Genomic DNA, 14,810 nt, shown 5'->3' with positions numbered 1-14,810 from the left:
ATTTGTTTTACACAACTATTTGTCTAATATCTCAGTCATCTTTATGATGCCTGACTGTGTACTGTTTGAAACAACTGTTAACACTTTAGAGTATATATGAACTAGTTCTGTTTGAGCATAATCTGACCATAAGGTCTGTTGCTCTACAAAAATACAAATTACCAAAAGTGCTCTACATAGATTTTCTGTCAATCAACTAATCAATTCATTATTGCCCTGCTGAGAAGCAGTGCTGTATATAATTACTTTTCATCCCACCGTTTCTGCACCCAAGGTCAGATCTGTCAGAAAATGAGGTGCTTTTTTTTTGTGTGTTATGGCTTTTGTTTGTGTGTTATGGTTAATGTTTGTACTTCAAATACCCAGTAAAAACACTGTGACAACAAATCTAATGATGAGATAAAGCCAAGTAAACCACCTGTTATTTCAAAGAGATTTTATCAGGATTTTCAAGTTCACAATTACAGGAAGTGAAGCTTTTACTGTAAGTGGCTTTCTGAATACCTGAATAGAGCAGAGCTGTCAAGGACAGTTTTGAGACTGCTCTAGTTTAAGAGAAGAGAAAATTTAAAAGAAGTGTTGGCTATAATGCAATACATCTACACTGAAATAGCTTAAAGTGGCTCAAAGTGCAACAGTATGACTCTGATGTCAAAGAAAAAAAGGATTTTTGGAAACGGTTAAGAGAAAATGTACCTTACAGCTTCTGAGGCGACTGCAAGCTGACCTGTCACAGACATGTGCAGCTTAAATTTACTGAAATAACATTTCCACCACAAGATCAAAATCACAAATAAATGTGCAGAATGTGATTTTATACACTCCCCGTAGAAGTTTACCACAAATGTGAAAATTAGTGGTAAATGTGGGTTTTTAAATGCTTCCCAAAAAAAAAAAAAAAGAAGCCCAAAGGCTCACAGGTTTAGCTTGATGCTTACATGTAGTTAAGTTTCATCACAAAAGCAAGGATAACTATTTTCCTCATTCCTTACCAGAATGGCACTTGAAATGTAACGGCATGTCCCAGCCTGGCTTACAGGGGAAAATAAAAGTGTCCCCTGAGGAATTAAGATTAAATCTCACACAGTAGGTATTTGTCAGTCTTTGTGATTAAATGAGAGCCAAAAGGTGCTAGATGTTTGTATGAAAACAAGACAAGCCTATAGTCACTGCAGGATGTTGATCTATAAGGCAGCATGCATTGCAGGCATAAGTACCAGACGTTAGTTATGTCCAATGGTATACAATAGGTATGAAAGGATGCTAGATTTGTGACAGAAATAAAATCACTGCTAACACTTGTAATTGACACTGAAATATGAATTTATATATACAAGAGCAAATCAAGTCAGAGACAAGTAACAGTTTTTCATTATTGAACTTTGACTTTCCCCTTTGTGGGACAAATAAATATCTCATCTATTCATCCATCCATCATCTATACCTGCTTATTCCTATTTAGGGTCATGGGGATCTGCTGGAGCCTATCCCAGCTCTCTTTGGGTGAAAGGCAGGGGTACACCCTGGACAGGTCACCAGTCCATCACAGGCCCTCTTATCTTATTTTTTACTATATTTTTATACAGAACATATCTATGTTTCTTTCTTTAAAAGGAACAGTTTATGTTTAACCTGGATTTTCAACAACTCTCTTTTATTGTTGAATTAGTCACACATGCAGAATATTTACCTGTTGATAATATGGTTTAAGTAATAGTCATTTGTGCACATTAGTTAGTACACACGTCTGCTTTATTGTTGCCTCACAGCAGAAAGGTTCCAGATTTGAACCCTGTACATCCCAGGGTCTTTCTGTGTGGAGTTTGCATGTTCTCCCCATGTCTGCTTGGGTTTTCTGTGGGTACCCTGGTTTCCTTCCATAGTCCAAAGACATGCAGGTTAGCTTGACTGGGGACACTAAATTGCCTGTACACTGTAAAATCTGACAGCTCCTTTAGGTTATATGAACTTATATTATCTCTTAAACATGTTATAATGAGTTTTTATAATGACACTGAACTTAAGTCTATAAGTTTTCAGAAGCTTAACTCTTAGCTAATGTTCAATTTTTCAACATCAATTTAACTCATGTTCTTAAGTTGAGTTTACTCACATATTTAAGGCAGCTTTTAAACACAAGGAATACACAAGGCCATCTGGCTTAACTGCCTGAGTAAAAAGACACACACCGTGCCCTCTATCATGAAATGCAGCCAAATAAAAAACTCACCAGAGCTCAATAGTTTATTTAGGAATGCAGTTCTTGATTAATTACTTCAAGCCTTGTGCACTAATGACATGGACATAGCACTCACAAGTCCTTCTGCATGCCAAGGTCAGACAGGAGTTGCTAAAAAAGCTTCTCAGAGAAGGTTTTCTACTGACGGACTGCTTTACAGGCAATGCTTGGATTGTGAAATGATCTTACTTGTATGATAAATCTTCACATCTCAAACAATTTCCCTTTTGGAAATGATGAGAGTGGCATTCAGATATGCTTTTAAAACAAAGCTGAATTCTTTGGCAAAAAGAGCTGAAAGAGATGTCAAACGTACACCAACACAATCAGAAAATGTCTGACCGATCTTGATCATCTTGAGAGATCATCATGTTAGCCAGTGGATCCTACTTGACAACTGGCTTGCATGTCCAAGCTATGTGGACGACCTTCCACCACTCTTGTTGACAATGTTGTTGACATGTTTCACATCATGCTTATAAATTTGCACTTTAAAACTAAACATAATTGTTCCTTCCTATCAATAATGCACATGTAATGAACATCATTAATGGTTGTGTCAGTGCTGCGATGCTGCAGTCAGCTCATGCAGCATCAGTGGTACAGCTCACACAACTAAAAAGAACAGGGTCATCCATAAAATTAGTAGCTCTACCTTTCCATTCTACATCAAGTCAAAATGTTTACTGTGAACAAGGTGCACGGTAAGTGAAACAGTAGCCTACACATTGTTCCAACATCATTTTAACCAAATGACTGAGAAATGACAGGATGTGCTCTTAAACAAGCATGGCCATCCTGCAGGAAAACACCAGAAACGAAAGCCAAAAGCCTCCCCACAAGGCATAGGAGGACTGAAATGGAGCGAAGCTACAGTATAAGGTGAATCCAAGTCAAAACCCTACTCCTGCTGAGTAATCAATGCACAGTGAAATCATAAATACACTTAATCAGGTGATTGTCCATGGGCCCTGTGATAACAGAAATGGATACACTTCAAAACACAGGAATTACAGGACAAGCAAGTTCACTGAAAAACAGTAGAAAAAAATGACCCACGTAGACACTGCAGACAGGATTAAATTACTGATCAGCACAGGGGATTTTAAAATCACCCCAAATCCCCCACTATCTTTATGTTGTCATAATCATTCATGACGAATGATGGAGGCAATCTTTATTATGTGTGCAGAAATATAACATTGACCTGATCCATTGATGTAGACATCGTTAATATTGTATGTATGGTCCACAACTAATTAGGAATAAATGGTACATCTGCTTAGCAATAATAATCATGAAATACTGATGAGGTACTCAACACTCACTATCTTTCACACTGCTTTCTCCCATATGGCAATGGTGGTACTTTTAGTTTCTCTAGAGGTAACTCTGGAGTACATTAAATGTCCTGACATATGGAGCAAAGAGAGGCACTTAGACATCTCCAGCAAAAAGGGAAAGAGTCATTACCTTACCTGCCTCTGACTCACACATGCACAGAAGTTGTCCACTAAGGACAATGATAGCTCTGTCTATGCATATTTTATAACAAAGATAAAAACAGCTGACTGGAAACACCAACAACAATGACTAAAATCTGCATGAAGCAGATCTAATTGGCAGCTTAGACAGCCTCATTCCTATGCAGCTAGCTTTGGAGAGCACTAACCTATAGGCATTTCATTTTAAAGGTGTTATGTGTATGTGTGTTGTTTGGATGCATTAGGAAACCAATCATTCTGTTTTTTCATGACGAGCTGAAGCAACTGATATAACAATTAAAGCGAACAGACAAGGATTTCTTCCTTTAACTTTCTAGCTTCATATGCAGTGAAAATGAATAAAATGTGACTCAATTAATCAGGAGCCCTTTCTTTTTCTGAGCTTAGAGCTGTAATGTTGCTGTCAGCGGGTTGGCTGGCAAACAGAAAAAAGCAGACCAGGGTGTAGTCTAAACTTCAACAAATGCAGTCAGAAAAAGAGACAGAGGCAATAACCTGAGGAAGGAACTGTGTAAAGCCAGATTTGCTTTATTTTGCTTGTGGACTGTAAAAGATTTTGATGGAAGAGCTTTTGTTATTACAGTTTTTTAGTGGTATACCCCATGTTCATTTTCTAATGATATAATGTTGAATTGCTTTGTTGGTTGTGTTGGTTAACCCACGATAATTAATGTAAGTTCATCCAAGTTAAAATTAACACAAAAGATTAACCCTAAAGTAAACTTCCCCTGTGCGTAAAATGTGGACACTTTAAAAGCCTGTCTCACTGGGTTTGGTAGAAACATAATTACTGATGATTGCTGATGTGATGACTCAACAACAAGTAGTGGTAGTGGTGGGTGTGCAGAGCATGTTCCTGCAGGTGAGAAATTAAAATACGGTCCAGAGAAGCATAGTTTGAGCAGTACATTCATGGGTTTGAAGACTCAACAGATGCTAAAATGTACAACAATTTGTAATAAAATATCCAATTTAAAGAGCAAAATATTTTCCAAAACAACACCATCATTTACTGATCTGGCACCACTGTTCATATGGAATTCCTTGTTTCTGAGTCCCTGACTGTTATGAGTCACATGAAACTATACTGTAGCTATAGCCACCATTAAGAAACAATGTTTGGTTGTTGGTAAAGGACAAGCTCCATTAAGATGCTTTTTAAACCCAACCACCCAGCCTGTCCTGGTCCCTAGGAGTTTTTGCAGTGCTGCAACAACTTCACACCCGTTTCAGACACAGTCATCACTATGTGCATGGCCACAAAAGGATTTTGTCAAGAAGTACAAAGACTTAAGTGTTTAAACACATCATAAATGCCATCATTTTTCAGGGGCAGACATGCTATTAGACTGTTTTCAAGCAGTATCCTGTAGGTTTATGCAAAGTTCTCATAGTTATTATTTTTACATAGACTCTAGAAATGTGCCAGTCAGATTCCAACATTATCTACTAGGAATGAGCACCTTCAGAAATTTGATGAAAAAGTGCAATATGCTGTAGGATGGCACTGCCAGACAAGACTACATTTTGTGTATTTATTAATTTTTTTACCAGAGGCATTTTATGTCATCAACCCCGTTGTGCCAAATCACCTCATTAAAATGAACCAGGAGGTTGTTTTTTTTTTGACATAGTATTAATGTCAGTTTTGGACCTTTTGACTTTTCATGACTTAAGTATAAAGCCCTAAAGACCGAGAAGATAAACAGCATTGTGTTATTTTCAGTTCACTGAAAGTTTCCAGGCACTGGAATATTCCAACACTGCAGCTTGGAGTTTGGTGTTTGCTCTTCGTTCACTCCTTTTATCATTGATAAAAGATTTAAGCTAAATGTTTTTCTGTCACATGTTTCTCTGATTTGAGTTCTCACTGTACTCTGGGATAGCTTAGGTGGCTGCAGGTATAGTCAAAGAAAGAGTGAGAGAAACAAAGAAAATGAATGTGCTTCTTATTTCTATACCAAGAAACCAAAGTGTTTCAAGAGTCATGTTGGGTTTCTAAAAATCATAAATGAAATGTAAATAAAATGACTGACGGAACAAATATATTTGAGGTGGGCGTGATAAAATGCACATATGGATACCTTCCTTGTGTTCCTGTGTACAGCTTTACAATTAAAAATTTTCCTGGCAGTTTGAAGAATTGCTGTGTTTACTATGTTTTTCTTAATATCTCTGTTAGAAAAACTACAGGTTTTTTTAAAAATGAACTGAGAATGAAGCATCGATGCAGGAAAGTGTGGAGGAATGTGAATTATGGTCTGAGGTCAAGTGAAAATTTCCAAAATGACATTTTGAAAATGTCGCTGCCTTCTTTTTGTCATGTTTATCATAATGGGATAATGTCTCTCCATTTCATCAACGGTAGCCTCTCTCCTCAATCTCCTGTCATGCAGTACAGCTCCTACACTATCACAGCTTGGGCAGGCAGAGATGAACGTGAGCAAAGATAGAAGATTGTGATGGTAACAGTGGGAGTATAAATAAATCAAGCACAAACTTCAGATTGATTTGAATGGGAACATGGAACATAAAGTTAAATTTGTGTTTGGAAAAATACCACAATTAACAAAAAGATGTATATACTAGATATGTTAGATGTTTCACATTCACACCACATTCACACTAAACATTTTACTGATTCATTGTTAGAGGATTCATCTCAGGATAATAAGATTTTAACACTGGGCTTATCCTGCATAAACAATGTGTATCCTGATTTAATTTTTCTAACATAGCCCTGTGTTCTTTATTGTATTATTGATAACATTCGCCCAACAAGTTGAAAATGTCTCCAGGTCCTTGGGAGTTTTCCAAAGGGCATTCATGATGTTGTCAATGATTAAACCTGGGTGGTGGCATTCAGTGACTCACTGTGATTTCTTGCAGGCTATAAAGCTGTGAGAGATAAACATTTGGGCATAAAAGAAGTGCAGCTGGACACCGATCACAATGCTGCTGTGGGATGAACATGAAACTCCAATTTATACCTCATTTTTATTTTATTTTTGTGTATGTCTGTGTGTGTCCTAAACTTAGAGGAGAATCTGCATAGCCTTTCAAAATATAATGTAAGATGTGGCTTGTAGGTTTATAAGGTAACAGACATACACACCAAGAATAAATCAAATGCTAACTCAAATAATAAAAAAAAAAAACATTTTTGTTTTATGTGCTTTTTTAATAAATAGCTGTGTGGGTGAGCACTAAAAATAGTCTGTTACCTTATTTTAATTCCAACAGCCTAACAGGCAGTAATGAACAGATGGCTTAGGTTTAAATCAGTTGTAGGGCTCACGTTAGCCGTTGCTTTGCCCCGTCAGTTATTTCAGCACTCTCTGTCTGTACTCTGCAACTCTGTGTCCTCTTTTGAATCAAGGAGTGACCCATTTAAAAAAAAAAAAAAAAAAAAAAACACCTGGTGAACCACATGACAGCCATTGCATCTGGACATTAAAATATAACAATGTAACTACACAATGCAATGCTTGTTGCTGCTGGTAGTAAGCAGACTCATGAAGCAGTGATGTTAAATGTGATTTTTTTTTTCAGTTTCAAGACAGATCTATGGGATGTGACTCACCACGGGTATTGCTGGAGAGACGCTTGCGTTGGCTGGTGGAGGTGTTGTGTGGAAGCAGGGTATTCTGCTGGTGGTTGCTGTCGATGGGACTCGTGGCAATGATGTTGTCCTTGTATTTGTTCATTAGGGCCAGCTTGGTGTTGTCACTCACTGTGGGGAAGTGGGATATAGTTACACACAGGGGGAAAACAGGCTAAGAGTAGTAGAGGCACAGATTGAAAGCTTTCTTCCTAAATTGAAAAAAAGTTATTCTCTTTTAAAAGGCTGAGGAAAGACATCAAGCATGTTGTTTACTGGGGAAAAGTCTAAATTAAAGAGAGAGAAGCTAGTATGAAGTTAAAACCTGTTAAGGGAATATACATATTAAAAAATGAGGTTTAACAGAAGCAATAAAAACTAATATTAAAAAACAGGCATTCTGCAATAGTAATCTGCATTAAACAAATGAAAAATTGTGTCAATTAGTGTCCATACTAGCAGCATAGCTAAAGGAATGGTAATGTCAGCCTGGCAGTCGGTCCACTCTCCAAATTTATTTCTGGTCTCCAAAGAATGAACACTATTCACTGCATTCATACCATGATGTTTTCTTCTAGTATCCCATAAACCTGACATTTTTGGCTTTTAGTAAATTGTTTTGTCTCTTGAATTAAATGTGGTGAAACATAGAGCCTGAAGAACAAAAATATATAACCACCTGGTTGGTTTTCTGTAACATGTAAAGTAGAGATACAGTACAACATAGCATCCGTTCTACCAGTTATACTGCATTAACCTATTGCACTAAACTATACTGAAACTGTATGTTTTAATGAAAACAGGAAAGATTTAATAGCAACATGTTTTTTTTAAAAACGTGTTTATATATTGATAACTATTTCACTATTCTTTTGCTTTAGTCCAAACACTAGTGTTATTTTCTGAGTGACCTCTATACTTGTTTATATTGTTCAATATTCTAAGCATGGCATGCTACTTGCATTTTCTATTTCTCTAGACCATCACATAAATCATCTTAAATGCATAAGGATTACTTTGCTGCCATCACCTCAGGGCTAGGGCTATTTGGTTTCCATAAGAACACCATGTGAGAGCGCTCCCACCATAACCAATCTCTTGATCAAACTACTAATAGAAATTCAGCTAGTATACCTGTTTTAAAACTACTCCACTTCATAGAGGAATTCTTATGTGGTGCACAACCCCAGCATACACTGATTATGAAAAATGTATTCTCTAAAACAAATTACTGGCAGGCATGGATGGCTTTTTGATTAATTCAAGTCTGAGGAATACAGTCTCTGAATAACTGCTTTGTTGATATTTATACCTGAAGTAGACAAACATAATGAGTATTTGTCCACGAATATTTCCCAATAATGATAATTCTAACCTTTTTGACATAGGGTCTCCCTTACTTTGTTTTTATTAACACAGAACAGCTGATGATGGGTTGTAGACTAAAAATGAAAGCAAACGATTTGTAATTTGTAATCATCAGAAAATATCCATAGGCACAGGGAAGGAGACAATTCACACCCCTGTTTTTATAACATAGAAAACATATGTGGGTACGCTGTAATTGCATTAGGATCCCCATTAATCAAGTGAAAATCGGGCAGAACTTTGTGTCACTCAGCTACTTCCAACTGTGCTGTTAAAGCATATAACATATTGCCTTACAAGTTTTTACTAAAATATTTAGAAAAAGGTGGTCTAACAGCACATCAAGCAGAGAGCGACACTGTTTTCATTTTTAAATTTCTCACTTGCTATTTGCTAAATTTGTCTATCTGCCATCCAGAAAGGCAAGAAGTATAAATTAGATTTATTTGAGCCATTTGAAGTTAAATACACCTGCCTACTGCTGCAAATTAGACCTTACAAAGTGGTGAGACTGAGCCATACATTCAATACTCATACACATAAATGTTGAAAAGATACATTCAGCCCCTTTTCATGATAGATCTACTGTATTTGATTCACTGTGAAACTATTATATATATATATATATATATATATATATATACACTGAAATATATAAATATATAGTGAATCTTTATGGCAGTTTTTTTTTTTATTTTTTATGTTCATTATCTACTCTGCCTCTGTTGGACCTGACAGTTTGTGGATTAGTCAATTTACCAGGTGTGAGGTCCATATTATTCTTGTCATTACAACCCTGGAGGGAGTCCAGGGTTCGGGTGACTTGGCTGGCAAATTCCTCACCCCCATTCATACACTCCCGCTGCAGATGGTGACGTAGGTCAGTAATGTCATACTCATACCTAGGGATGGAAGGTATTAATTAGCATCACATTATCTTGACTTACCTAAATTAGAATAAGTATCACAAGTGGCTAATGTGCTTAATGGACCACACAAATGTTTAAACTGTGACAGAATCTACTGAAAGGTGGTACATTTAATAACTTTAATCCTCAAGAAGCAAACTACATTTTGTTAATAGTAGCAAACTGAATGAATTTCAAAGAATTCAAATATCTTATTGCCAGTGCAAAATGCAGAATAACAAAGCATATTACTATTATTATACTTCATGTTACTTTTTTACTATTTCAGACTACATTCATCCCCCATCCATTCAACTCTGCTTATACCCATCCAGAATCGGTGTCTCCCGGATGCTGAGGGTACCGCTGGAGTTCGGCCCCTGACCCCGGGAGTTCCTCAGGCTCTCCCGAGCCTGGCCTCCCATCAGCACTGAGGGGATGTAGTGGATCTCATTAGCTGCCTCAGCACTGGCACTCTTCTGGGGTTGAGGGATACGACGGCGTTTGCACCAGCGCCTGCGGGTGTAAAGGATCAGGACCAGGCACAGAATGGACAGCAGAAGGGCAATCATCCCACCCTAAGGGAAGACGGGTGGCATTTGGAGCAAAGATAGAGAAAGGGGAGTGGAGGGGAAAAAAGGAAAGAGAGAAAGAGGGAGAAGACAGAGTCACAGGAAAGAACAGAGCCAGAAAATCTTGCCAAGTGGAATATGGATCAGAGTCACAGTTGTGATACCAACAGTACAGTTTGAAAAAAAGATTGCAGGTGCTATTTAATGACTAACACCTACAGTGTTTTAAATGATAGTATCTTTCATGCTACTGTGCAACCACTTCACCTTGAAACAAAGTACCAACAAAGTTCAGAACATGGCTGTTTAATTTAAGGCCATGTGAAATGTCTACAAAAACCAGAAGATACCTGCTAATTATCCTCAGTGATTTGTTCCCTTTATACAAAGAGCATCATCACTGAAAAAACTAAGATCAGTGTCTAAATCATGAAAGCAGTGGTTTCCAAACTTTTTTACTGAAATTCAGATATGTTTTAATGATTAATGATTTTGATGTTTACTGCTGTTACATAAGACAATGCACCTACTTTCGCTACCACCTTGTTGAGGATTGAGAATTAATTCCAGTGTGGTCAAGGTTGACTGAAGCAGGAACAGGAAGGTACGTGTAGTATGTTTACAAAGGACGGCCTGAGTAATAAATATTTCACATGATGCACATGACAGCTACAGATGTTTGAAATGTACAATGTCCTAAGTCCCAAGATGCAGTAAATTGAAATAATCGTTTATAAACCTATCTCATCTCAGTTTTTTCCATTTCATTTATTTATAAAGCATTTTTCACAAACAACACCAGGTTGACCAAAGTGCTGTACAATACATAAAAGACGGGTAAAAATACAACAACAGAAATGTACAAACAACCAAACAAGAAGAAATTATGTATTTTAAGGGAGTGAATCATGAGTGTGAAGTGAGAAAATAAGGATTTAAAAGATGAAAGTGTGGACATCATGGGAAGCCAATGTAAGGTGGATAGAATGGGTGAAATATGGTCGAACTTGCGTGTGCCTGTCAACAGCCTGGCAGCAGCGTTTTGCACCAACTGAAGGCGACCGATGGAGCACTGGGATATTCTATAGTAAAGAGAGTCGCAGTAGTCGAGGCGTGAGGTAATGACTGCATGAATTATTGTTTCAAAATTTTTTGCTGACAGAATGGGCTTCACTTAACATAGATGATAAAAACATGACAGTGTTGATATGTTTTTCAAATTTGCGGTCTGAGTCAAACAATACGCCAAGATTTCTGGCGCATCAAGTTGAGTATGGATTCAGGTCGCCCATATCGACTTGGCTAAGATCGTAAGACTTAATTGGGCCAAACAATAAGACTTCAGTCTTGTTTTCGTTTAGGGCTAAAGAGTTTTGGGTAAGCCAGGATTTAAATTCCTGAAGACAGGCTGATAACGTTTCTTTGGAGTTAGTGTTATTGCGTCTATTTGAAAGATATAACTGGGCATCATCTGCATATAGGTGGTATGATATCCCAAATTTTGAGAATGGGAGCAGGTAGAGGGAGAAAAGTGTAGGGGAGAGAATGGATCCTAGTGGGACACCACAGGGGAGATGAATAGCTGAGGAGGTGTATTTGCCGATACAGGCAGAGAACATACTGTTGGTTAGAAATGACCGGAACCAGTTTAAAACGGTGCCATGAAAGTCTAAAAGATTTTGCATTCGTGAGATGAGAATAGAGTGGTCAATCATATCAAAAGCTGAGCTGAGGTCTAAAAGGACCAGAGCAACAGCATTTCCTGCATCAGTGCCTAGGAGTTGGTAACCTTAAGAAGAGCAGATTCAGTGCTATGTAATTTCCTGAAGCCAGACTGAAAAGAATCGTAGTGTTGATTTAAATTAAGAAAAGAGTGCAGCTGCAATCTTTTCAAGGATTTTTGAAATGAAGAGCAGAGTGGAAATCGGTCTGAAATTTTCTAGCTTGGATGTATCGAGGTTAGGTTTTTACAGGAGCGGAGTTACAGATGCATGTTTCAGGCAGTTTGGAACCATACAAGTCTTTAAGCAAGCATTAATAAAGACCAGGAGATCGGGACCTATGATGTCAGCAATTTGTTTGAGAAATTGCGATGGGATACTGTCATAAGGACAGTGGGTGGGTTTCAGATGAGCAATAGTATTTTTGAGGGTTTGAGAAGAGAGTGAACTGAAGGTGCTCCGGTGGTTGAGCATAGAGGCTTATCAGGGAAATGTAATGGAGAAGACAGTAAGTAAGACTTTGACCTCACTATCTTCCCAATAAAAAAGTTAGACCATTTATCATATATTGCATCAGAAGCATTTGGAAAAACATCAATAGTTGGGTTGAAGATGATATCCACCATTGACAAAAGCTCTTTTGGTTTATGGGGATTTTGCACGGTGATTTCAGCGAGAAATTTGGATTTTGCGAATTTAACAGCTTTTTGAAAAGTAAAAATAAGGTTTCTAATAGTAGTTAGAGATGCCTGCAAATTGTCCTTGTACCATTTGCGCTCTGCTTGTCTGCATTTTTTGCGGAGTTGGCAAATTGCGTTATTAATCCAATGGGCAGGCTTTTTGATGGAACGTTTTAGCTTCAGGGGGGCGATGTTGTTGAGAATAGTTAAACAAGAATTATTGAAGTGAGTGAGGTATGAAGTAGTGTCCTGGATTGAAGAAGGTTGGTAAGCCTCTGGGAGACTTTTGACAGACGTGTAGACAGCAGCAAAGTCCTCTCGGGTGGAGGTAGAGAAATGGCGAGTCCACCGGGCCAGTGCAGGAATCGTGGAGGGGTGATAAGGGGTGTGATAGAGAAGGACAAATGTTTGTGGTCCGAAAAACCAGAATCTTCCACCACCAAGTTCATGATGGAACAGCCGAGGGAGAAAACCCTCCATTGTTAGCATCTTTAAAAGTGTGATCAAAACACAGGTCAGTTTTGTATCACAGGCCTGATTGTAAAATGTAGGAAAACAGTGCTGGTCACAGCTTGTGGAAATACAGAGGCTGACTGTGATTTTAAATATCAAGTCATACATGTTCTCCAGGAAGCACTGATACCAGTTGACTGGGTCGGGTCAGTTGACTATTTTTATTTTTCACAATTTCTCTCTGATTTTGATGACTTATGAGGGTTATGGGGTTCATGGATGCAGCAGCAACAACAGTAGTACCTACGGGTGTAGACGACTGGGCACGGGTACAAGATAGACAGATGAGGGGCACTGAGCCTGCCCTGGAGACAGGTTAGCAGGCAGAGACAGAATCAGATAGAAAGTGGAGCAAGAGAGACAGTGACAGAGAAAGTAAAAAAAAAAGAACAGAGAAGTTGAAAACATACGCTGAGACTCCTGCCAAGAAGGAGAATATGGATCAAAGTCATAACAAGTCAAGAGCACATGGCCTGTGGAAACACAGGCGTGACAGCAATTGTCAGTTTCAATATCAGATCATGAATAAAAGCAACGAGAGCAGAGTACTGGCCAATTTGAGTTTGCTCATTCTGTATCTTCAGTCCATTATGCTACATGTATTTGTAGGGTTACTGAAAGTGTTGGGATGGGTGGAGCGGGGGCGTTTGTGGCTTTGGTGGTAGGAGGTCAGCCATGAACCAAAGGGTTGGTGGTTCAATCCCTGGCTTCACTATTCCACATGTTGAAATGTCTGTCCTTGGACAGACAGTGAACCCAAATGAACCCAAGTTGCCCCTGGCGGCTGTTCCATCAGTGTGTGATTGTGTGTGTGAATGGGTGAATGGGCAAAATAGTGTGTAAAAAACTAAAACTTAAGTGTACAAGTATAAGACCATTTACCAGATAATATGCAGACATGAATGTAATTTGAACCTAAACACACAATGTTACATGCACAGAATTTGCAAACTGCCATATCCTCATGCTAAATCTGTTGCTACCTAGCTGAGAACTTAAATATAAATCAGATACTTTGTGCAATTTGAAAACTGTCAAAGGGGGCTTTGAAAATGGCAACGTGACAAAACAGCAATTTGCCAATGGAGAGAGATTTTTGAAAACACGAATTCATCAATTTCTAACGTTAGAAATTATAACATGACTGGGTAGGCTCTCCCTTCAGCCAGATGGGTACAGATGATGACTATATTTCCCCTGGCATAAAGTGATCAAACAATTCACTTCTATTTTCCTTTGTTAATATCATTACAATGTACTGTGAAAATAAAATGACTAATTCAGTGATGTCACGTAGTATTCTCACCAAAACAATACTATAGGTTGGTGTTACTGTTCAGTCAGACAAGCAGCATTACAGGAAGATGAGCAAAATGATGAAATGAAAAATGGATGTCAATCAGTAATTTACATAAAAAATCAATTTTCAAACATATTAGGAGTTCAGAGGCTGAATAAAAATGGGTTTTCAGTTGCTCATTTTAATTTAAATTGGCAAAAGTAGACATTTATTTGCATAAGTTGTTTGCTTAACCGTCAAGGACATTAACAAATGACACCATGATATGGGCCACTTATGCAGGGAATCTGCATGAACAGTGGTCAAAAAGGAGACCAGAGTAATTTAGTTTGTAGTGATTAAATTTTCAGGACTTTGAAAGTCACTGATGAAGTCTCCTATTCACAATCACATAAATCATTCA

At 37.9% G+C, this 14,810-nt stretch overlaps 1 protein-coding gene across 1 annotated transcript in view; it reads right to left on the bottom strand.

The window, feature by feature from the left end:
* Positions 1 to 14,810, bottom strand: part of astn1 (astrotactin 1) — a 377,251-nt gene that overhangs the window by 278,646 nt on the left and 83,795 nt on the right. The window contains exons 3-5 of the mRNA XM_026312724.1: positions 9,949 to 10,199; positions 9,473 to 9,615; positions 7,328 to 7,477 (exon numbers count right to left, since the gene is read on the bottom strand). Of these exons, the coding sequence (XP_026168509.1) occupies positions 7,328 to 7,477; positions 9,473 to 9,615; positions 9,949 to 10,199 (544 nt within the window). The remainder of the gene's footprint in view (positions 1 to 7,327; positions 7,478 to 9,472; positions 9,616 to 9,948; positions 10,200 to 14,810) is intronic.

Source organism: Mastacembelus armatus, chromosome 17 (assembly GCF_900324485.2).
Source record: "Mastacembelus armatus chromosome 17, fMasArm1.2, whole genome shotgun sequence".
NCBI classification, from domain to species: domain Eukaryota; kingdom Metazoa; phylum Chordata; class Actinopteri; order Synbranchiformes; family Mastacembelidae; genus Mastacembelus; species Mastacembelus armatus.
Note: the sequence above shows the minus strand (reverse complement) of the source record. Positions and strands in the feature narration are given on the sequence as shown.